We start from the raw sequence: 23,197 nt of genomic DNA, 5'->3' as shown, positions 1-23,197 counted from the left end.
TCCATGTGCTTATAAAACCTCATGGACAGTAATTCTGCAGGATCCCTGTTCTGGAATTACTTTATACTATATTTTGTCAAGAGTACAAACTGAATCCTAACTTTATGACAACGGAACTGGAGCTGCTTGGCCTACAGTTACCATGCCTACTTGGGTTGATGCACTACAGATTGCTTTAAGTTTCTGTAATTCTTGCCTTCCTTGCAGAAAACCCACGGCGACTCCAGTCGAGCTCGAAGTGCGGTGGTGGATGAGCCTAACCATCAGCAGCCCCAGGACAGGATCCTTCTACCTGACTTCTTCTCCAGGCCCAACACAACTCAATCATTTTTGGTAGTGACATACTTCATCTATGGTCTTGACAGTTGGGGAAAGAAAAAAACTAGTTTGGCAGACTTAAAATTTCATAGTCCCTTAATCAACTCCAAGAATAAAAGCGGAGGCTCTTAACCATAAAAATAGTGTTGTAAGTACATTTTATTGAAATTCTAACTGGCCTCTGACACTCAAATAGAATTTAAAAAGGTAATAAGGTAAAATGCTTTATACATAAGTCACAAATTTTAAACAATTTAAATTGTTAAATATTAAATTATTAGATATTTCTGAGAATAAGCAAAAAAGTGTTAAACTCCAATACATCAAATCAGCATAACTCCTCTCACACTGCTCCTAGGGAGTTACACCAAAAAGTGCTATCAGATTATGATGTGGACTGATGGATGGCAAGTCATGACATTTTTTTAAATTGGTGTTGAGATGCTCACATCACCTTACCATTTAATGTGCATTTACTGGCCCTTTTACTTTTAAGCAAATACTAGAAAAAGCTTAGTTGGGAGGTTGGAGGTCCTGCACTGACCTTACCCAGTTGTAGGCCAGCCACTCAGGCCCACCGCATCTGCTTTGTGGCAAGAGCGTTTGAAGAGCCTGGGGAACTGGAGGCACTTGCAGTGTCCAGGAGCCAGGGGCCTCAAATCCTATGCCACTTTTCAGGATGGTGATATCTGAAGCCCACTTATTCCAACTTATAAGCCTTGTATTGTATTGTATTGTATTGTATCAGCCTCAAGCACTATACAATTCTCCATAACAAATCATACCATAACAAATCACTACAAATCACCACAGACTGGGTGGCTTAAAACAACAGAAATTTATTCTATCAGTTCCAGAGCTTAGAAGTCCAGTCAAGGTGTCAGCAGAACCATGTTCCCTCTCCAGGCGGTAGGGAAGGATGTTTATTTATCTCTTCTTGACTGGTGGTCGCCAGCAATTCTTGGTACTCCTTGGTTTGCAGCCACATCACTCCCAATTTCCGCCTCTGCCTTCAAACAGCCTTCTTCCCTGCGTGTCTCTGTGTCCAAATTTCCCTCTTTTAAAGATTTTATTCATTTATTTGAGTGAGAGAGAGAGAGAGCATGAGAGGAAAGAGACAGGGGGAGAAGCAGACTCCCTGGCAAGCAGAGAGCCTGATGTGGGACTCGATCCCGGGACTCCAGGATCACAACCTGAGCTGAAGGCAGTCGCCCAACCAACTGAGCCACCCAGGCGCCCCCAAATTTCCCTCTTATAAAGATATGCATCACTGAATTTATGGCTGACCCTAACGTAATATGACCTCATCTTATCTTGACTATATCTGCAAAGATCCTATTTCCAAATAAAGTCATATTCACGGGTTCCAGGCAGACATAAATTTTGGCAGGGGTAGGGGATGGGGGACACCATTCAACTCAACAAACCTCAAGATGCTTTACTTAGGGAGATTCACCAAAACAGGAGCTAAAGGGAAACGCGAGCATTGCTGATTCTTACTCCATGTGAATCCTAGAAAGTCTGAAAACCTCTTTTAATCGTCTCATAATTTGATTCAGAGCATTTGCGATGCAGTGTTTGATGATTATATTCTACAGCTAGATTCCCTATAAAACATTTAATTTTTGGTTGCCTTAGCAATTAAACGAAACAGATGAAGTCATTTCAGTTTCTTTTTTTCCCTGATGTTTACAACAATAAAGTAAGAATTTCGTACCTTAGCTAGTTCTCTCCCAATGTGCTGTCATGCAAAGGGAGATGAGCTGGTAGCTCAGTGTAACTTAGCACACCAGATCAGGTCCCTGGCTTGGCACTTTCAGACTAGCACTCTGCTCTTTGGTGTTCTCATCTCGAAGAGAAGTCAGCAAGCTACTGTTATGGGCCATTTGGCTTCCCACAAAAATGGCCTGTTTCTGTACATCAGGTTTTATTAGAGTAGAGCTATCATACTCATTATGTACTGTCTAGGACTGCTTTCCCACTACGACAGCAGAGTTGAATAGCTGCAACAGTATGTGCCACAAAGCCTAAAATATTTACTGTCTGGTCCCCTAAAGAAGTTTGGTGACCCCAATTAAAAAAAAAATATGGCGCTTCACCAGAAAAAAATTCCTGAATGGAGAGGGATGTTCTTTATTCCAGAAGCACCAGCAGAATGGCACTGACAGCTTTTTTTGGTATTTGCATTTCAGTATTTTAGCCATATCTAAAAATCTCTAAATTCCTTGAGGTAATTTTGAAATGTTTCATGTTGAGAGTCACATCTCAAGTACGGAGGTAAAGTCATGGGTGTTTCCAGGTTACTGAAAAGGCTCCATTCTGTTGTTTTAAACAGTCAGCAGACAGTCTAAATTAGATAAAATTCCCTTGGCAGCCAATTATAAATACTTAAAAATATTAAACCACATGGATTATTTATTAAGTGCTAAGATTTTCTTAAAGGCATATCAATTAAGTTTAGAACTTGAAGTTAAAAAAAGAACTTAAGAATTTTTTACACATTAACAAATGGCTTTGTGGGCCTCTGACCTGTAATTTTTTACTTGGAAAAAAAGAACGCATTCAGCCAACTTGTCCTCAGACTGTCAGATAATGCCATTTATACGGTTGTCTGATTTCAAGGTTTTCCCTGTAAACCTACTAACACATTATCCTTTGGGAGAAGTCACATCATAAGAAGTGTGTCATCTTTTCTCTTTTGCAGCCAGATACACAGTATCATCATTCGTGTGCTGTTGAGTATCCTCATCAGGCCCGACCTGGTAGAGGATCTGCAGTGACAGGTGGGACCATGGCTCTTATTTTACTATGACGTGGCTATGTTAAGACACTGCCTTTGTTTTCTATGTTTATTTTCCTTTCTTCTAGATTTTATTGTATTTTGTTTCCCTACATCTTTGTAAATCACCTCAAATTCCTTTTGGAAATGGGATAATAAGAAAAACAGAGGAGACCTCTATTGCTCAGAGCCAAGTTCCAAATATATACATCAACTTCTCACCACTCTGGCAAAGTAAACTACTCTTTTTTTCCAATCTAAAAAGTTTATGCTAAGTAAGTCATGTTTATAACATTCAAACATTGCATGGATTTTATTACATAGGCAAAATCCATCACGCTATAGAATAAACTGCTTCAGTCAGTTAACTTGCTAGGCCAAGGTTAAAAAAAAGAAATTCAAAAGTATCAAGACATGCGGAGTCTGAGTCCACCCCATTATGTTTTGATTTCTAAGTCATATTCTATAGATTGTATTTTCATAGAAGGGGAGAAAACTTAAGGATGTCTTAATTCTTCCTATAAATATATTCACAACCATCAGGGTCATTTTTATGTTGTAGGTGAAAGCAAAAGTATTAGGCAGCTGAAATGTTTCCTGTTAAGAAGAGTAATCAAGGGGCACCTTGGTAGCTCAGTGGATTAAGCCGCTGCTTTCGGCTCAGGTCATGATCTCAGGGTCCTGGGATCGAGCCCCGCATCAGGCTCTCTGCTCAGCAGGGAGCCTGCTTCCCCCCTCTCACTCTGCCTACTTGTGATCTCTCTCTCTCTGTCAAATAAATAAATAAAATCTTAAAAAAAAAAAAAAAAGAATCATCAAAAGTAATCTGCCTCAAACCATCTCTGTCATCCAAGTGAATTCTCTTGTTCATTTCCTATTAGCATTGTTTGGTAGTCTCTGAATGCTTTCCATGGATTCTTTCTTGGATTAGTCCTCATACAGAAGCAATGCTGCCTTTGAGCTAGAGTTACTACATTCAAGCTTGTTGACAGTTGTAACATTTCAGACAGACACATTAGTCCTTTCTAATTAGTAGCCTCTTCTCTAATGGTTTTTTTTCTTTTTTTAAAGATTTTATTTATCTGAGAGAGAGCGCGCACACGCTCGTACAAGCAAGGAGGAAGGGCAGAGAGAAGCAACTCCCCACCGAGCAGAGCCCAATTTAGGGCTCAATCCCAGGACCCTGGGACCATGATCTGGGCCGGAGGCAGATGCTTAACTGACTAAGCCACCCAGGCACCCAGTGGCCTCTTCCCTAAAACTAGATTTCGTATCTTAATAGTTGTTCTGGTTTTACATGATAAAATAATGCAAATGTGGTTTTTATTGCCTTGATGAATATATACTTTATCACTTAGTCACAGTCTCCAAGCTTAAGTCCAACTGATAATTGAAGCAAAAGAGCCCTTAAATATGAACTTGAGATAACCAAATCTAGAATGTCTACTAATGTTACTCTATGATGTCATCTTTGTCTGACAGGTCCTCAGTTACATGGGTCTACAAAATCTCAAAACAGAGGTGGACCAGTCTCTAGAAACAGGCAGGGACCATCGGGGAAATGAGAAGAAACTGCTTCAGGCTGCAGGGAACAACGTGAGAAAAATTCATGAATCAGTGTTCAGTCATCTTGTGACACAAAGCTTGTATGCAAGAGACCACTTAAAACCGTCTTCATGAAGTGTTAAATCTGATATAACTGACTGAGAAAAGAAGAGGATCTGCCAAAGATTACTTGGGTACTGTTTCTCTCTCCAGTTCCTGTCTTCTTTCAGCCTAAGTTAACCTATTCCACTGGACTTAAAACTTGTACCCAAAGATGTAACAAATGAATTATTATCCCCAAATCTCATGTTGTCTGTTAACAATGATCAGCTCAATTATAGGATTCTATGAGACTATACATACACAAAAAGCAAATAATTGTTTGATAACATTATCACCGGCCTCACAATACTTCTGCTTGAATTTCTGGAGAGTTCCACTCATTTTTAAGGCAGTTTTAGGAGACAGAGCTGTCAAAAATCTGAGTTACTCATCAAACAGATGTCATTCCTAAAGCTTTCTCTTTAGATGTCCAATCTTATAGGCAAAGAGATATGGAAAGGCTAAGTAAAGACATAAATGTGGAGCATCGGTATAAACTAACTTATATAAGTCATAATGTATATATATTTTCAGATAGGACAGCTCAACCTCACAAGGCCTGCTTCCTTCTAGATTATGCTTTTCTTCTTCTTAAAGGACCTCAGTGCATATATATATTTTTTAAGTATTATACTCATCTTACCAGATTTTCTACTTAAACTCTAAGCAGACTTCAAAAATTTATAGAACCTATCAGTGAGTCAGCATTACCTCAGTATTTCAGAAACTCTGGTAATTAGTTTAGCATAAACATATCCTAAGAGCAGAAGTACAGAACTTCAGCATTCTTCTGACTTCACCACGGACCTTTTTGGGAGGACAGTCATAAATGCAGCAGTGGTTTTAACTATGGCTTAAATTAATTTTATTTAAATTTCACTGAACTTTAATTTTGATGATACCAGTTTTAGATCTTATTGTAAAGAGAGGGGATAAATTTGAAAGATCATAAGTAGGGGTAATATTTATTTTATCGAAGTGTACTAATGCTATCATATGAAGACAGATGCTTCAAACAACCTGCATTAAATTATATTTTAATACAATTAAAGAGTATTTTCTAACTTGTTTGTAATCACAAACTAAAAATGTGTCATGTGTTTACCTCAGATTATCATACATAAAACTCAGTAACAGAAGGGTTATTATATATTCAACACCATATGCATAAAAGTCTGTAACTCAGAGACTTTAAGTTATCAGTTGCCAAAAAATGTCCAAATATTCCGAAGAGTACATACCAATTTGACTAAATATAAGTAAACATCTCTATACTGTTCTCACAAATCAATACGAGTGCGTAACAAACCACTGGATCAAGATGGCCTGCCTTTCAAAGTTAAGAGAATCAGAAGGAACCCCCAGGAAGTCATTTAGCGCAACTCCTTCACCCTTTTACAGATGAGGAAACAAGTTCAAACAAGATTGCGACCTGCCTAAGGACAGACATTCAACAGTTACAGGCAGAACAACTTCTTTATACTACTTAAATCTAGCTATCTACTATAAAGCTAACTTGGTTACTTTTCTTCTCTCTTCTCTCAACACTAGTTTTTCTAGATCATAGTTTAAATGATCACTGAGATCATTTAAAAGGCCCCAGAACTTAACAGTCATTTTCAACTTGTTTATTTCATCATGTACAAGTCTTACAAAGATGCTTGAAGTAATCTCAACATCTGTTTCTCCTATACTTCTAGCAAAGAGTACAAAACCTGGCTCAGTAAAACAAAAAGGAGAGAGGATCTATTCAAGAACATTAAGCCTGAAAGCAAACTGGCAAATATTTGAAAGACAGATGTCCACCAAGTGTTCTGAAAGCATTCTAGCTAGGCAGATTTGCTGTTCTAATACCACAAACGTCACTCCGAATACTCTGCGGCTGTGTGCACACTCGTGCGGCAAAACAACTGCTAAAGGCAATATGGGACAGACCCACATTCTAGATAGGAGTTCCTTGTACAGAAGATCACAGATGCAAGCACTGCCAGGAAGTACATCACTCTCCCCCATTCCCACAAAAATCTCCAAATTCCTTCATGCAGGACCTCAAAGAATGTCAGGGGATTTCTAGGATTACTAAAATCAGGTTGAGAGATTCTGCTTGGTTTACAGAGTTGAGCTGAATTATTTAGGCTGGAAGGACAGCTTTTCTCAAGAGCAGGGTTAACTTCGTTCTTCAAATCTTGACTGCATCTTGCCTACAATGGCGCCAATTAACACCTAAGGACTTTTGAAGAGAAAATTCCATTATTTCTTTTCTTTCTTGAGAGGCGTTTTTTTCCCTCCTCTTTTGGAAGGTTTGCAGTACTTTGCTTCCATTTGAGCCAGAAAATTGTCCATTTCTTTTTGCCGATCCTTTTGTCTGCTCTGTTTAAGAAGTTAAAACACAAGCTTTCAAAACACAAGGCTATCCAGAGACAAAAATATATAGTGGTTGCCAGAGGCTGGTGGAAGGGAGAACAGGGAATGACAGCTAATGAGCAACGAGTTTCTTTTTAGGGTGACAAAAATGTTATTAGTGCTGTTCTACAATTTGATGAATATGCTTAATAGCCACTAAATTACACACTTTAAAAGGATGAAAATATAGTATATGACTTAGGTTTTTAAAGAAGAAAACAAAATACAACACTATACACTATGAAGAAAGTATTAGCAGTAGGGATCAGAACATGAAAAAGTAGCAATAACCTTCAAAAACACCTGCCAGGCTTACCTGAATGATTGATTTCAAGTTATCTACTCCTTCGTCAAGGCCCAGCTCCTTCCTGCTTATTTCTGCTTCTTTAGCCTCTTCCTGAGCCTAAATCAGAAACTCATATTAGACACCATGGCAACCTAGCATATACTAAAAATATACCATCTTTCCCAAAAGCAAATCTATGGTAAGAACCTTTCAATTTGAGAGATACATAGATTAAAACAAGACAATTACATAAGTATGTCATTCATTAAAAGAAAACACTGCTGACAGCATGCAGTAGATCCTCTGATTCCAATAAGCATTTCTGAGTTTTCCCCATTTTTACTAGCTAGGGGTAGCAAGTAGTTTAGTATTCATAAACCACACGGTAAGAATAAAAACAAAATGCTAGGAGAGCGAGGAAAGGTCATTTAATCAAGGATGTCTTCAAAAATGTCGCCAGGATTACAGGCATCTCAAATTTCTCTTCTCTGGAAACCTACCTTTTTTTTTTTTTTTTTTTTTTTTTTTTTTTAATTAAAGATTTTTATTTATTTATTTGACAGACAGAGAGCCCAAGTAGGCGGAGAGGCAGGCAGAGAGAGAGGAGGAAGCAGGCTTCCGCTGAGCAGAGAGCCCGACGCGGGGCTCGATCCCAGGACCCTGAGACCATGACCTGAGCCGAAGGCAGAGGCTTTAACCCACTGAGCCACCCAGGCGCCCCTGGAAACCTACTTTTTAACTACATGTGACTTGGTGGCAGCCTTGAGTAACCCTGCTTTAAAATTCCCAAGTAGTCAGAATAAACACTAACAAATTCAGTTTTAACCTTTCTTTACCTAATTTCAAAGCCACCTTCTACCAAATTTTCCCATGGCACTGATTCCAAAATACCATAAGAATACCTTGGGAAAGGTTAAAGACTTTGTTCCTTTAGGGCAACAACTATAATAGGTCCCAAACCCCAGTCAATTTTCTAAATAGCAATGAACACTCTTAATACTGGAATGCTGATACATTAGGATTTTGTTATTCCAATAAAAAGTGTTTTCACTGTCTACTTTGAGTCCTTGCATTAAATTCTTTTAAAACTATATACCCACTCCCTAGGTTTGCTGGAGTCTCTCTAAAGAACTATGCCATCCACCTGCCCCCAACTCTAAGTTTCTCAAGCTAATATCCTATTATTGCATAGAGCTGTGCTCAGTTGCACTGAAGAAAATGACTACCAGCTGAAACTGTCAAAGCGGGCCTAAACAGATGCAGCCTATAAGCCAAAATGACAACTTTTCTAAAGTAGGCTCTATGCCCAATGTTGGGCTTGAACTCATAACCCTGAGATTAAGAGTCAGATGCTGTATCGCCTGAGTCAGCAATGCACCCCCAAAATGATAATCTTGATACACATTCCATGCACACACACCTCCCCCCCCAAGCTTTCCCCTGTATGTATCTTGTATCAAAACTGCAGACCTACCTCCACCTCCAATTCAGCCACAGAAAATAAGGCACCCACCAGAGACCTAAAATATGACACTACTCTCCACTGAGCTCCCACTAGGAAAGCCAGGTTGAGGCAATGGTTACTTCAGTACCAGTCTGGTCCTCCCCAAAAGACCAGTGACACAGAGGCTTGTGTCCCAGAACTTTAGCTGTCTGTCTTTAACCTCCTTTTCCCTGCCATCATCCCTATCCTAACCAACTCCACAGAAGCTACAAGTTTTCCTCTTCAAGAGTGTTTGGGAAGACACTTTCATCAAAATAAACTAAATCATTTTTTTAGAAATGTATGTTCTGGGTCCAATTCAAGAGTCAATCTGTCCAAGAACAAAAGAAAATCTGTATTAACAAGACACAGTTCAAAAAAAGTTTTAGGGGGCACCTGGGTGGCTCAGTGGGTTAAAGCCTCTGCCTTTGGCTCAGGGCATGATCCCAGGGTCCTGGGATCGAGTCCCGCATCAGGCTCTCTGCTCAGCAGGGAGCCTGCCTCCTCTCTCTCTCTGCCTGCCTCTCTGCCTACTTGTCTGTCAAATAAATAAATAAAATCTTAAAAAAATAAAAAAAGAAAGTTTTAGTCACCCTCTCCCCATCTTTTAACCAAGTGAGAACCATTGTCCACCTTATGTATCTGAACTCTGTTACTTTATCTCTTGAGGAAAGCCGTGACAAAGCTACAAGAAGGCCCACATAAAGAATATTTCAGTGTTATTTTAAGATGATATTGAACAATCCACCTAGCAAAATCCTCTTGAGCACAACATACTAGGGAAAAAGTTTCTCTTAATGAGCTCATATGCTCATTTTATTAGAAAAGAAATGAATTAACCCGTAATACTCTCATTTCAGTAACCTTATATATTTATATTATTGTAAATACCCTCACATTCTTTTTGGAATCAACTGACATATAAAAAAACAGCATTCAAAATCTTACCCTCCTTTTCCTTGCATTCATCTTTTGCTTCGATTCTTTGACAAAGGCATTATACGATGGGATCTCTCCAGCATCAATGGCTTGCTGAATAATGTTCCTTATCCTGGGTTCCTCTGTGTACTGCACACACAGCACAGACTCCATGATCTGATCCATGTCACCCTTGAAATCCAAATAGGCCTGTTTGATATCTGCCAGCTCTTCTTCAGAACCTTTGTATGTCTTTTCAAAAGCTTGAATGTCTTCTAGAGATATCTAAACAAATGAGAAACATATGCTTTAATTTTGAGAATTTTAAATAAAAAGTATATTAGTAAAACTAGAGTGAGGTGTTGAAAGTCCCAAGTACAATAGGTGCTTCAGTTGAAATTGTTGCAAGGAACCACACTTTCTATGCCAAAGCTTTTCCAGAGTTTTCCCTATTCCAACCTTCACAACTACTGAACTACAGACCAGGAAAATTTAAGGGAAGTTTCTCAGAACTCAAGACTTACATGTCGATATGTAAAATAAAGCATTATCTTATAAAATATTAAGCCTTTTCCCCTGCAATTGCTCTACATCAACAGGAAATTAAAGACGCATTTCAGTAAAAGTACATATGTTTGACGGTTAAACAGACTTATTCTTCTTCAAAGATATGTTATCTCCCGAAGAATACTTGCACATATGTGTATTTTAAGATGAAACAGAAATTCCTCATTCCTACGCAACACAAAATGTAGCACCTTAAAAGCATTCAATAAACGTTTGTTGAATGAATGAAGAGAAACACCACAAAGAAATTTCCAGGGTCCTCTACCTTTTTAAAAAGTAACCTCCAATACGTCTCCCAGTCCCGATCTTGACTGAGCACATCAGAATCTTCGTCTACTGTTCCCTGCTCATCGTACAATGCTCTCTGCTCTTTGTCGCTCAAAACAGAATAGACTTTCCCGAGGATCTGCGGGTTAAGAGCAACAAAAAGTCACCCTCGCATCCCTCGCTGAAACCGCGCTGCGAGAAATAAAGATTAGAAAAACACCAGGCCAGGTTGGGCGCACTGCGCCTGGGAGGCGCCGGCCGGCCAGAACACCGAGAAAAATGCGGGCGGCCAGTGGAGCCGGGACTCGCGCACCTGGAAGCGGCGGGTGGCGTCCTCTTTGTCGTCCTCACCAACCCGGTCCGGATGCACCCGCAGGGACACCTTGTGGTAGCCGCGTCGGACCTCGCCGTCCGAGGCCTCGCGCCGCACGCCCAACACTCGGTAAAGGTCGTTGGTACCAAACACTTCCTCGCACAGCTCCAGCAACCCCATAGCTGGCAGGGATAGGGGGCGAGCGGCAACTCCACAGAAACTGCCGGTTCCAGCAACACAGGTTAGAGCTCCAGACTGCCCCCTTTTCCCGCGCAAAAAAAAACCCCGGGCTACTGCGTCATAAAAAGCGCCCAATAGGCGTGGCACGACGTCGCACTTTACGACAGCTACAAAACGAGGGCGTGGCCAAGACTTAAGCGGAGACCGGAGCAGCCGCAGGAACTTCCTCCTCTGTGGTTACTCGAGGCTGCGGTGCCAGATGCCCTCTACTCCTTACTCGAGAAACCTGGAGCTTATCTTCTCACCAGTATCCCAGTGCAGTTCATTCAATATATGGCACGTCCATACTACATCGAAACTACATATTGCTGTTTTGTTTTCCTTTTTAAAGTAAAAAACTGCATAATATCAGCTTTCGGCGATTTGACATGGTTCAACATCGTTACATAGATTTGTTCTTTTTCAGTGATCCTGACAAGTGTATGCAAAACTCTAAGAACCGGTAATTTTGTAACCTACTGGCTGGGACTTTTAGGGAAGCACTCTCCCTAATTCCCGCAAGAAAAAAGCGTAAACCAAAAGCACAAAATACTGGTCTTTTAAAAACTAACATTTATTACAGAATCATACCCACTCACCTTCCAGTTCCTAATCACCTTCTACTTTGGTTAAGGTAACATGACCCAAACCCTCAACTGAGTAAAAATAGGGCTGCTGAAGCAAAGGCTTTTCTATTTTTTTTAATGCAGAGCTGGGTTTGAGCATGTTGGATTTGAGGTAACAGCAACATAAGCTGATGCAATCAACTAAGAGATGGTGTGAAACTGTGTCAGCAGATCCAAAGTAAGGCTGGAGCTACGGAAACCTGGAAATTAGGGACAGGATGTGCTCACACAGGAAGTATGTGTATACAAATCACAGAGGAAGCACACAGATCAGGGCATAAAGTGAATACTTGAGTTAGCAGAAACTCAATAGATCAAATACCTTAACCCATTTCCCAGCAGTTCCCTTTACTGGTCAATACTTTTCATAATCATTCTTCTCTGCTCTACCAATTAAAGTTTATCCAAAAACCTTAAACTCTCCAGTGTATTATTTTCCTTAACTTCCAGAGTTCCCATGGTTTTCATAGCATTTTTCTTTCCCACATCCATGATCAAATCCAGTCGGTTCTTCTTAGCCTGCCCTGCCTTCAAAGTCCCCTCAAAGCAGGGGAGGCCCACCAGTGACAATCCTGGGAGAGTCTTGACCCCATAATGAGATGATTGATAATTGTTCTCAATATATAAAACCCAGAAAGTAAGTTGGTACACTGATAGGGCTTTAGTGTCTCTTCTATCAGCTCTCTATCCTAGTCTTGTGCCAGAATTTGAAATTATATCACCCAGAGTGTGCACTAAAATCCTCTGATCCACACTTGTGATTGTCCTGCAGTTCTGGTGAGGCAGATGTGACATTTTGGGCTTGGGGCACAGCCAGTCATTTGTTAGCCAAACTCATGACACCTAAACCTCATTCTATCACTGGCTTTTTAAGTGGACTTTTGAAAAGCCTCTCATCTTTGCTCATCTCACACCCACCCTGCCACAGACAATATAATGTGTTGGAAAGAGCTCTCCAGATATGCATATTGGGGTCTGAATCTTAGCTCTGCCCAAATGAAAAGAGATGGCGTGGGGCAGGTTTCCACATCTGAACCTCAATCTCTCTTCAATAAAATGGAGACAATCTTACCCCCTTTCATGATACCTAATAATCCTCATGAATAACCTTTACCTGTAAAGGGTCAAGAACGTATGTAGGTATTTTTCAATACTACCTTTCTTCTCATTCTAAAAGTATGCTATTATAGCCTAAAATCTCATTTTAAAAAAATCTCCCTTTGTAAATTTGAGATTATATGTCAAACAAGAGAAAGCAACTCTATAAATAAATAAACAAATAAATAAATAAGCAAAGTAACTGTGTTCTTGAGCTAGTGGGCTGATCATAAATGATTAAGGAATGAATTGCACAGACAGACCATGGACAGGCTTGCTGAGGGCTTTCAAACAGGGAAGTATTGCAAGGCAACAGACTGTAAAGTTGTCTGAAAGATCCAGGGCCCAACCCAAAAGTCCAACACACCCCAGAGCCACTCTTTTCCCAATGAAGGCTAAAAAAGCTCATTAGTATCTGGACCCAGCTCTATGTCAGAAAGAACAAACTACTCTCTGATCCAGCTCAGGACAGTCCAGAAGAGCATGGGTGATGCAGAAAACTCCATTTATTGACCTCCAAATCTAATAAGACTAAGCGCTCTGCATAAGTCTTTTAAGAGGACTTTGACCTTTCCCCCAATGCTCTGCTCATTGAAGTCAGCTCGTTTTTGTTTCTGTAGCCTCTGTATCTGTTTTCTGAGATGCTAAGAGGACTTCGCGCGCCCGTTTCCTTCGCAGCCTCTCGGCATTTGTGATCATCATGGGATGCAGAGGGAAAAAGCCAGAAAGACCTAAAAGCAACAGGATTTCCATTCATTATAACATGGTATAAGCCAATGATTCCCTGGGAACTTAGCCTCACAGAGCTGAGGTCTAACAGAGACCTGACCTACAGCATGGATTTAAAACACGCTCCTCTCTTGCCAAACTGTCTTATCTCTTCCCCCAACTCCCTCCCCTCCATTTACTACAAGGAGACAGTGGATGTTACTTCCTAACGCTAATGTCCTTATTTGAAAAAAGATAAATGGACAGACAGCCATTCAAGACACACTATTCCCATTTTCAGTACAAAATCCCATTCACTCAGGCAGTCTCAGAAGAGTCCACAAAAGGGGTCTCCAGTCAAAATGACAATTAGATCACAACTTCAGCTTTCACCCTAGCCCTAAGCAGCCTGAGGTAATGAAAATCATTAACTCTTATCATCCTGAAACTGACTTCAACTGAAAATCCCCTCAATGAAGTAAGGCTAGAGCTGAGTTACCCAGAAGCTTCTCCACAGGCTTAGAAAGGTGGGCCCCACAGCCAATCCAATGCCGAATCCGTTCTAGGTTGAGAGCAACGATTTTCTCTCCATGACTGTTGGGCAGTGGATCATAGGAGCCCAGCTGCTCCACGAAACGGCCATCCCTGGGACACTTGTTGTGAGCAGCCACAATGCGGTAGAAAGGCCGGTTGGTACAGCCACCCAGGGCAAGACGGATGGTTAAATGGCCTCCACGGTAGGCTTTGCACAGGACGGTAGCTGCAGAGAATTAAGTTGTTAACACATAAGAACCGAGTACATAAAATGGACAAAATGACATAGATAAAACAAGCCCCTTCCTCAACTGAAGGGGCTTGCTTGCATCCAACCAATTGTTGTCAACCCAGTTTAGATGGTATATTCTTTGAAACTCCTCTCATGCACTTCAGGCAAAAAGGACTACCTCCTCAATCCACTCAACACCAGCCCGCCATTTAATAGCTCTGTGACCACGACGGACCCTCAGCCGCCTATCTAGAAACTGAACGCCATTTGTCTCATAAATTTTAAGGAAAGATTAAGTGAGAAAAACCTGAGGAGAGGGACAAACGTAAGGTAGTGTGGCTCTTTCAAGTTCGGGTTGCCTCCAGCTCACCTAGAAGAGCTGCTTCATCGGGTCCCATACGCCCCCCGGCCCCGCGACCACCCGGAAGGTCACTCACTGAGCTGGACCATGGTGCAGCCAACGTGCGCCGAGGCCTATGCGCCACTTGCCGCGCCTCCAAGTGCACAGCCTCCCGCCACCAATCAGCTCTACCGCCTCGGGTGGGGGGAAGGACAAACGCAAAGTCCACACTGCGACACCCGCAACCACACCACCTCGCCACCTAACCCCCAGCGCCCCTATGGAGAAAGGGAAGACTCCGCTCGCCCCGCCCCTTCCGCTTTCCCGCCCTTACACTTCCCATAACGCAACGCCACGACCCTAACGTACCTTAAACTGCCGTAAAAAAGGCGAGCTGCAGTTTGCTTTTATTTGGGGGGGGGTGGCACCAGTCAGGCTGTGTGGGTGTTCTCGATCCGCACCGGGTTCTGCGTTCCTGATGGAGTGAGGAATATTGGGAGAATCCCAGGGAGTGGCCAAAAGTGCTAAAGTGTTCCATGAATCCATTCTTTCAGCGAACTTTTGAGCACGTGTTTAGAGCCAAAGTGCAGTGCTGAGAACGCTTACCTGAAAGGGCGCTGTCCTGCCCCCTAGGAAGCTCACAGTCACGTGGGGGAAGTGTTGAGTTTACGCCGGAGTCCACGGAGGTGGTCAGCGCACAGTCCTGGGGGAGCAGAGGACAAGGCGAACCTGATACTTGTTGCCTCAGGAGGATTTCTTAAAGAAAGTAGCGTTAGAACCAAGGCTGCACGCGGACTATAAATGAATGTAGGGTTTGTTTTATTCTTCTCGTTTATTATGCCTCGCACATTTCCTCCTTTCTCCCACCTCCCTCCTATTCTCTGCACCTTCTTTAAAAAATTAAGGAAGAGGAGTCTTGATTCCTGGTTTTGCTATGCAGTGATCAGGACAGGAGTGAAGTAATAATGTTCCTTTGTCATCTTTAGTCTTAGAATACTGGCCTCAGTTGAGAGGAGTTTTGCGTCTCTTAAAGTTAATGGACTCTTCTTGGAGCCCTTGTGGTTTAGATCCATGAAGATACCCTTGCTTAGAGGTAGTCAGTACTTCCACCTTCAGCAGACTTCTCTGTTCCGCTCTGTTCATCACTGGATCCAAAGGGTCTGGCTACAACTAATGTGTTTGTCCTAATACAGTGACCCAGCAGAGTAGTCTTCCTTTAGGTCCACCTTAGAAATTGATGCCTTAATTCTCAAGTTCCAGAAAGTGAACCTAGCCAGAGACCTTAGAAGTTGGCCTTATCAGTCCAGGAATGACCTGGTAAGCTTTTAACAGAAACCCTAATAATGAACCCACTTTACCTTAATTACATAAATAAGTAATTATATTCTTATATATACCTCCGTAGACCTTAATTAAATCCAGAACCACACTGATGAATTTTGAATCTTTTTCATTTTTTATTGTCAACCTGTAAAATATCCAGTAACAGCCATCCAGTAAATTAGCCAATGGAAATAAGTGAATGGGGATGGTACTTTCCATCCCCAGGCCTCATACGGTGAAATGTCCAGGGTTTAATCTCTCTGGGAAGAAAGGAGCTCAGAGTTCCACACAGATCGTCAGCTGGAAGGATGTCAGAAAGATGGATTTCCAAAGCCAACTGCCTCCTGTACCATGTGGATTTCTGCAAGCAGAGCCTTATCTTTTAGTTTCAGCTGCATGAGAAGGAAGGAAGGGAAGGATACATAGCATACCTGATATACCGATGTGGAGGCCCTTCATTTACTCGGCCACAGTTAAGGAATATAGTTTCTTGGCCTGAAATTGGGCTCTTCCTTTATTCCCTATTTCATGGTGACTCCATTAAAAGACCTCAGAACATTGTGCTGATTACATGGACATGTTCACTTTATGAAAATTCAAGTAGTATGAACATTTACAACTTGTGTATTTTTTGTTAAATAACTTTACTAATAAAGTATTTTTTAGAAAATTCACATTATTACCCAGTCTATCTTGACTATAGTATTTCAGTTTGACAAGTCACAGGAATCAACAACACACAAAACAAAGATACTAGATCTGAATTTATTTTTAGCTTCTAGATGTGTAGTAGAGATATTTAGTTGCCTACTGAATACCCACTCTGCCTTCTTTCTAGCAAAATCTTCATTTCTTTTCAGAGCAGGAATGCAACCAGCTAAAAAGCTCCATTTCCTTGTTTTGTTAGAGCTGGGGTAGTCTTATGACCAGTTGTGGCCAATGAAATGTAAGCCAAGGTCATTGCTTCTTCCCAGCCCTCCCCATGCCCGAAAGTAGATACTTTTCTCTGGAAATTATTTTCTTTACCATCAAATGCTATGGACCTGTGAATTAAACATCTTTATTTTTTATAAATATCGTTGACACACTATGTTTCAGGTGTACAACATAGTGATTTTAAGTCTATACCTTAGGCTGTGCTCACAGGTACAGCTACCATCTGTCACCACATACTATTATAATACCATTGGCCATATTCCCGATGCTATATCTTTTATCCCCATAAAGTCACTGCTTCTTAAAGGGAAGGGCAATAGCTAGCATGTCCTCTTTGTTCTTTCCTCCCTTTTGTTTTTTATTTTGCCTGAAACATGTATATGGTGGTTTCAGCTACAATGGCTGTCTTGCAACTACGAAGGATGGGATCTGCATGCTATGATTGCTGGAGCAGAAAGATAGAGTTTGGGAAAAAAAAAAAAGAAAAAGAAAAAGAGTTTGGGTCTCTGGTAACATTGTGGAGCTCTGGTACTTGCCTTGGGCTTTTCATTAGATGAGAAAAATAAAACTTCATTTATTTAAGCCACTAATTATGAACTGTAATTCATAATATAATAGACCAGGGGTTGGCAGGTTACGGCTTATGAGTCAAATCTAGCTTTCTGTTTTGTTAAGTAAAGTTTTATTTTAAATACAACCATGCTCATTTGTTTATGTGTTGTCTGTGGCTCCTTTTGCACTACAAGGGCAGAGGGTAATAGACACAATAGAGACCGTTTGGCCCACAAAGCCTAAAATATTGTTTTGCCCTTTATACGAAATTTGTTGACCTATATACCTTCAGTGTACATGTGGAAAATGAGGCTCAAAGAAGTTAACACAATAAAGTTAGTGGCAAAACTAGGACCATAATTCAGGTCTACTCACACCCTGGCCATCTGTCTTTCCATTAAACCAAATTCTCTAAAGAGGTAGAAACCTCCCCCACCTACACACTTGTGCTCTCTCTCTAGCTCTGCTCTTTCTCTCAAATAAATAAAATCTTTTAAAAGGGGGTAGGTGGCACACCTGGGTGGCTTGGTTATTCCAAACCCTCAGCAGCCCTATGATAATGGCAAAGATAAGAAGAGCCTCCAGAAAACATTCACATCATGAAATGATGGAATGCGCTGAAGTCCTGAATCAAGCCAGCATCTTCTTCCCAACTGCCCAACCTCGGTACAGTACAGACAAACTGCAGAGGCATCCGCATCGTACCTTCATTGTGTACTTATATGCTTGCTCTGCTTCCACTTGCCGTCCAGCCTGAAAAAAAGAGCAACAGCTGGTGATAATGACGTAAACATAATGGTAGGAAAGTATGTTGCCACAAATATTTCTACCAAAAGAGAGGACTCCATACCTTCTTAATTAAGAACCTCTGAATTCAAAGGGGAAGCATGAAAATGAAAGGTGATAGGTGATATATATATATCATACATATATATATGATATATATACATAATATATATACACATACACTCTTTGTTTCAAAAAGCTTAAAGAAGAACACCTGGGTGGCTCAGCTGGTTAAACATCTGACACTTGACCTTGGGTCTTGATCTCAAGGACCTAAGTTTAAGCCCTGCATTGGGCTCCACCTTGGGCAAGGATCCTACATTAAAAAATAATAATACAATAAAAAAGAAAATTTTAAAAATGAAAAAAAAAAAGCTTAAAGATAACTTGGTCTCTCATTCTTCTTCCCCCTGAAAGCATCATGAGTTACATGCTTCTCTCAGGATTGAAGCCATTCCTATATAATACTTTGTGGTTTACATTGTCTTAATTGTTTACATTGTTTTAAGTGCTTTACATACTTTTCAAACCTAAACCTCAAACAACTCTAGGAGAAAACCTATTATTTACAATTCCATGTTCTCACGTGGAAATAACCTAAGCACAGAGAGGACAAATAATTTCCCAGGGTTATGAAGCTAATAAGTGGAGGAGTTAGGTTTTAAAACAGTGCAGCCTGGCTCCAGAGTCCGAGTTTTTAATTATTATACTTTATGCTATGTATTAGAAAAAGCAGATACTGGAATTACTTCCATGCAGATCTGGATGTGAGATGAGAACACTAACTATTCCTCCCAGTCATTCTTTGCATGAAGCACTCATCTAGGACTTAAATGAGAATAATATGAATTCACTATTATACTTAAAAAGTTTGTGCTTAACAAATTAGAGTATGCAATGTCACGGGAAATACATAAATAGGAACTACACGCATAATACAGAATATTAAATAGATATGAAAACTACAGAATGTTCAGGCTAGAAGGAAATTTAGTGAATATCTAGTCTAATTTCCTGATCAGTGCTAATTCATGGTAAATTTTTACTGTTCACAAAACTTTCAGTATTTTAAAGACTCTCCTATAATATCTACACTTCAAAGATTTCCCCCCTGAAGTTCACGGAATTTCAGTTCATTTTCTAGCACATCTTCCTTTTCTATAAGTATTACCTTTGTTTCACTTCTGCCATAGGGAGGCAGAGGTCCAAATGATGTGAGGATCTGGAACGGCCAAAAGGATTTCAAAAAGAGTGACAATTTTTTTTTCTATTATGGAAAATGCTACAGTAAACATTCTTGTACATGTCTTCTGGTATTTTTCTTAGGAATGTATCTAGATAATAAAATTGCCAAGTTGTAGATATGAATTTGGGTAAATACTACCACATTGCACTTCCAAGTAGTTGTACCAATTTATATCCACTAGCAATTATGAGAATCCTTACCAATGTTGGTAATATCAGACTAATTTTTTAAAGAGATTTTATTTATTTATTTGACAGACAGAAATCACAAGTAGGCAGAGAGGCAGGCACAGAGAGAAGAGGAAGCAGCCTCCCTGCGGAGTAGAGACCCGATGCGGGGCTCCAACCCAGGACCCTGGGATCATGACCTGAGCCGAAGGCAGAGGCTTTAACCCAATGAGCCACCCAGGCGCCCCAATATCAGACTAATTTTTGCCCATCTGATAAGTGTGAATTTCTGTCACACTGTCACTTTTTTTTATTTAAGATTTTGTTTATTTCAGAGAGAGAGAGCACACCAGCAGAGGGGAGAGGCAGAGGGAGAGGGAGAAGTGGGCTCCCTGCTCACTTAATCCCATCTTGGGATCATGACCTCGGCCGAAGGCAGACACTTAACCAACTGAGCCACCCAGGCACCCTGTCACATTGTCATTTTAAATTGCATTTTCATGATTACAAGTGAGGCAGAACTTCTTTTCATACAGTTATTAACTTTAACAATTTCTACTTCGGCAAATTGTATATTCCTATCCTGTGACCATTTTTCTTTCTTTTTTAAAAATTATTTTGAGGCAGGGGGCAGAGGAAGAGGGAGTGAGGGAGAATCCCGAGTAGGCTCCACACCTAGTGTAGAGCCCAAAGCAGGGCTCGGTTTCACAACGCTGAGATCATTACCTGAGCCAAAATCAAGACTCTGACGCTTAAGTGACTGAGCCAACCTGGCGCCTCTGTGACTGTTTTTCAATCAGATTGTTTGTAGGTTTTTTCCCTTATTGTAGGACATATTTATGTAATAGCTGTATTATATAATTATATAAACCATAATTATTAGTTAGAAATTTTGCAAGTATTTATAATAAAGTCCTTGAGTTTTTAGTGTCTTTTGTTATGCATGTTTCCAATTTTAAAGTTGTTAATTTATTGATATTTTGATATTTTGACTAGTGCTTTTATGGTCATAAAGCTTGCACATCCTGAGGCTATAGAGGTATTCTCTATATTTTCTCCTAAGCAGGCTAGGGTTTTAAGATTTAGGCCTTTATACCAGCTGGATGTGTGTGTGTATGTGAACTAATTTTTTCCATATGGATAGCCTGTTGCTCCATTAGTATTTATTGAATAGTCCATTTGTTCCTCATTTTGGGGGGCTTTATATTCTTTAAAATAGCTTTATTGAGGTATGATTTACACACCATAAAATTCACTAATTTTAAGGTTCAAATGTGCAACCATCAGCACAATCCAGTTTTAGAAGATTTCTATCACTCCCCAAAAGTTCCTTCATTCCTGTTTGCAATCAATCCCAATTCCCATCCTTGGCCCTAAGGGAACTAGGGATCTATTTTTATCTCAATAGTTTCCCTAAATTCATATAAATTGAATAAAATAATATATAATCTATTGCACCTTGCTTCTTTCACTTGGCATAATGTTTTTGAGGTTCATTCATATTGTCACATATATCATAATTTCATTTTTTTCTTGAGTAGACTCCACATCCAACATGGGGCTTGAACTCACAACCCTGAGATCAAGAGTCCCAGGCTCCACTGTCTGAGCCAGCCAGGCACCCCCAGAATTTCATTTTTATTGCTGAGTAGTACTTCATTGTGTACATATACAAGATTTTGTTTGTCGATTCACTGATGGACATTTGGAATGTTTCCAGTCTTTAACTATTATTAAATGCTGCAATGAAATAGAGAAACATTTGTGTGGACATATGTTCACTTTTCTGAACGAGATATAGAGAAGTGGAATCACTGGGATATGTGGAAAGTAAATGTTTAACTTTTCAAGAATCCGCTAAACTGTGTTCTAAAGTGTATGTACTAATTTGCAACCCCATCAGCAATGTACGAGGGTCCCAGTTTCTCCATATCCTTGTCAATATTTGGTATGGTCAATCTTTTTTATTCAAGCCATTCTAGTGAGTATGTAGTGTGGTGTTAATTTGCATTATCTTAATGAATTCCCTTTTAATTTTTTCAACATAATTTCAGGTTAAAGACATTACATGAGTAGTTCTCTCTGTACACATACACACACATGTAAGTATGTATTTTAACTTTTCTGGAACCATTTGAGAATAAATTGCAGAATGATGTAATTTTAGACTTCAGTATGTGTTTTCAAGGACAGTCTTACACAACCGCAGTGTAATTATCAAAATCAGCTGATTAGTATAAATACAATACTATTATCTAATTTATATACCTCATTCTGACTTTTCTAAATGTCCCCAAATGCCTTTTTAAAAAAGATTTATTTATTTATTTTAGAGAGAGATCACAAGCAGGGGGCAGAGGGAGAGGGAGAGAGAATCCCAACCAGAATATGAGCTGAGGACAGAGCCAGACGCAGGGTTCAATCCCATGACCTGAGATTATGACCTGAGCCAAAGCCAAGTTTGATGTTTAACCAACCATGTCATTCAGGAGCCCCCCTCCACAAATGTCTTTTATAGCAAAATAAAATCTAGCATCATGCCTAGCATTCAAAATTCATCTTCAGCCTTCTTTTAATCTGGAATATTTCTTGAGTCCGTGTTTCATGACATTAGCATTTTTGAAGGGTATACAGGACAGTAATTGTAAAATATTCCTCAATTTGTGTTTGTCTGATGTTTCCTCATGATTATATCAGGTTCTAAACTTTTGGCAGGAACGCCACAAAAAATGCTGTTGTGTTGCATCCAATCAGGAGGCACATGCTGATGGTAATACTGGTGATTTGTTTAGATTGTTATCTGCCAGATTTTTCTACTATAACCTTACTATGCTTCCCTTTGTAATTTATAAATATCTCATGGAGAAATACTTTGAGACTATGTAAATATCTTCTTACTCCATAAACATTCATCTATAATTTCAGCATTTATTGATGACTGTTTCCTGAATTAATTATTATTATGGTGGTTTCCAAATTGTGATTTTCTAATTCCTGAATTCCCTACTCATTTAATAGTTGGCCTTCCACTATAAGCTTTCTTGTCTACCATTCATTTATTTGTTCAGTTACTGTGGGCTCATAGATTCTCATTTGTAAACTAGTGCCACTGGGGGCTCCCCTTATGCAAGTCCTTTTGCCTTTTCTTTTTTCCCTATGTGTTTTTTGGTATGTCTTAATCTTTCTTTGAACACTTTACTTTGATTCAAAAAGATATTCCAGTTTCATCTTGTACTTTCCCTATCCAAGTTCTAGAACCAGCCATTCCCAAGAAACCTATGATTTCTTTATTTTTTTTTAAACTGGACAATTACCCTAGTTCCTTTTAATGGACTGCAATTTTAGATTTTCAAGACCTGAGCATTAGGTGTACCCATGCATCCCCAACTACATATAATATCTATTTATAAAATCCATCAAATCATGGGCTTTTGTCACTATATTCAATT

At 40.0% G+C, this 23,197-nt stretch overlaps 4 protein-coding genes across 7 annotated transcripts in view; 1 reads left to right on the top strand and 3 right to left on the bottom strand.

The window, feature by feature from the left end:
* The window catches only part of FAM149B1 (family with sequence similarity 149 member B1), a 76,658-nt gene extending 70,852 nt beyond the window's left edge, over positions 1-5,806 (top strand). For 2 of the 4 annotated variants that reach the window (XM_080823154.1, XM_080823153.1), the window contains 3 exons: positions 208-333; positions 3,023-3,101; positions 4,580-5,624. In XM_080823154.1, coding sequence (XP_080679280.1) covers positions 208-333; positions 3,023-3,101; positions 4,580-4,662 — 288 coding nt within the window. In that variant the 3' untranslated portion in view covers positions 4,663-5,624. Of the gene's footprint in view, positions 1-207; positions 334-3,022; positions 3,102-4,579 lie in introns of all 4 variants that reach the window. The other 2 variants (XM_080823155.1, XM_080823152.1) reach the window with 2 other exon arrangements.
* On the bottom strand, positions 5,591-11,605 carry DNAJC9 (DnaJ heat shock protein family (Hsp40) member C9). The gene is made up of 5 exons (XM_080823156.1): positions 10,982-11,605; positions 10,667-10,807; positions 9,865-10,119; positions 7,464-7,550; positions 5,591-7,114 (listed from the first exon to the last, which is right to left on the bottom strand). The coding sequence occupies exons 1-5, from the start codon at positions 11,159-11,161 to the stop codon at positions 6,995-6,997; spliced, it is 783 nt and encodes a 260-aa protein (XP_080679282.1). The 5' UTR covers positions 11,162-11,605; the 3' UTR covers positions 5,591-6,994.
* Positions 11,606-13,412: 1,807 nt separating this feature from the next.
* On the bottom strand, positions 13,413-15,056 carry MRPS16 (mitochondrial ribosomal protein S16). The gene is made up of 3 exons (XM_080823157.1): positions 14,836-15,056; positions 14,132-14,392; positions 13,413-13,655 (listed from the first exon to the last, which is right to left on the bottom strand). The coding sequence occupies exons 1-3, from the start codon at positions 14,846-14,848 to the stop codon at positions 13,522-13,524; spliced, it is 408 nt and encodes a 135-aa protein (XP_080679283.1). The 5' UTR covers positions 14,849-15,056; the 3' UTR covers positions 13,413-13,521.
* Positions 15,057-16,172: 1,116 nt separating this feature from the next.
* The window catches only part of CFAP70 (cilia and flagella associated protein 70), a gene marked incomplete at its 5' end in the record, with an annotated part of 112,796 nt that continues 105,771 nt past the window's right edge, over positions 16,173-23,197 (bottom strand). The window contains 2 exons of the mRNA XM_080822547.1: positions 16,173-16,453; positions 18,255-18,302. Of these exons, the coding sequence (XP_080678673.1) occupies positions 16,373-16,453; positions 18,255-18,302 (129 nt within the window). The 3' untranslated portion in view covers positions 16,173-16,372. The remainder of the gene's footprint in view (positions 16,454-18,254; positions 18,303-23,197) is intronic.

This window comes from Martes martes (genome assembly GCF_963455335.1).
Source record: "Martes martes genome assembly, chromosome: 14".
In the NCBI taxonomy this organism is placed as follows: Eukaryota; Metazoa; Chordata; class Mammalia; order Carnivora; family Mustelidae; genus Martes; species Martes martes.
The sequence above is the reverse complement of the archived record's forward strand: the minus strand, read 5'-3'. Positions and strand labels throughout refer to the sequence as shown.

Coding starts and splice junctions, on each gene's coding strand:
- MRPS16 (XM_080823157.1), bottom strand. Junction 13,656..14,131: donor GCCTGTGGAGAAGCTTCTGG/GTAACTCAGCTC, acceptor TGTTGCTTTTAG/GTCTTTCTGGCTTTTTCCCT.
- DNAJC9 (XM_080823156.1), bottom strand. CDS start 11,161: ATGGGGTTGCTGGAGCTGTGCGAGGAAGTGTTTGGTACCAACGACCTT. Junction 7,551..9,864: donor TGAATGCAAGGAAAAGGAGG/GTAAGATTTTGA, acceptor TTTCTGATTTAG/GCTCAGGAAGAGGCTAAAGA. Junction 7,115..7,463: donor ACTTGAAATCAATCATTCAG/GTAAGCCTGGCA, acceptor CTTCTTAAACAG/AGCAGACAAAAGGATCGGCA.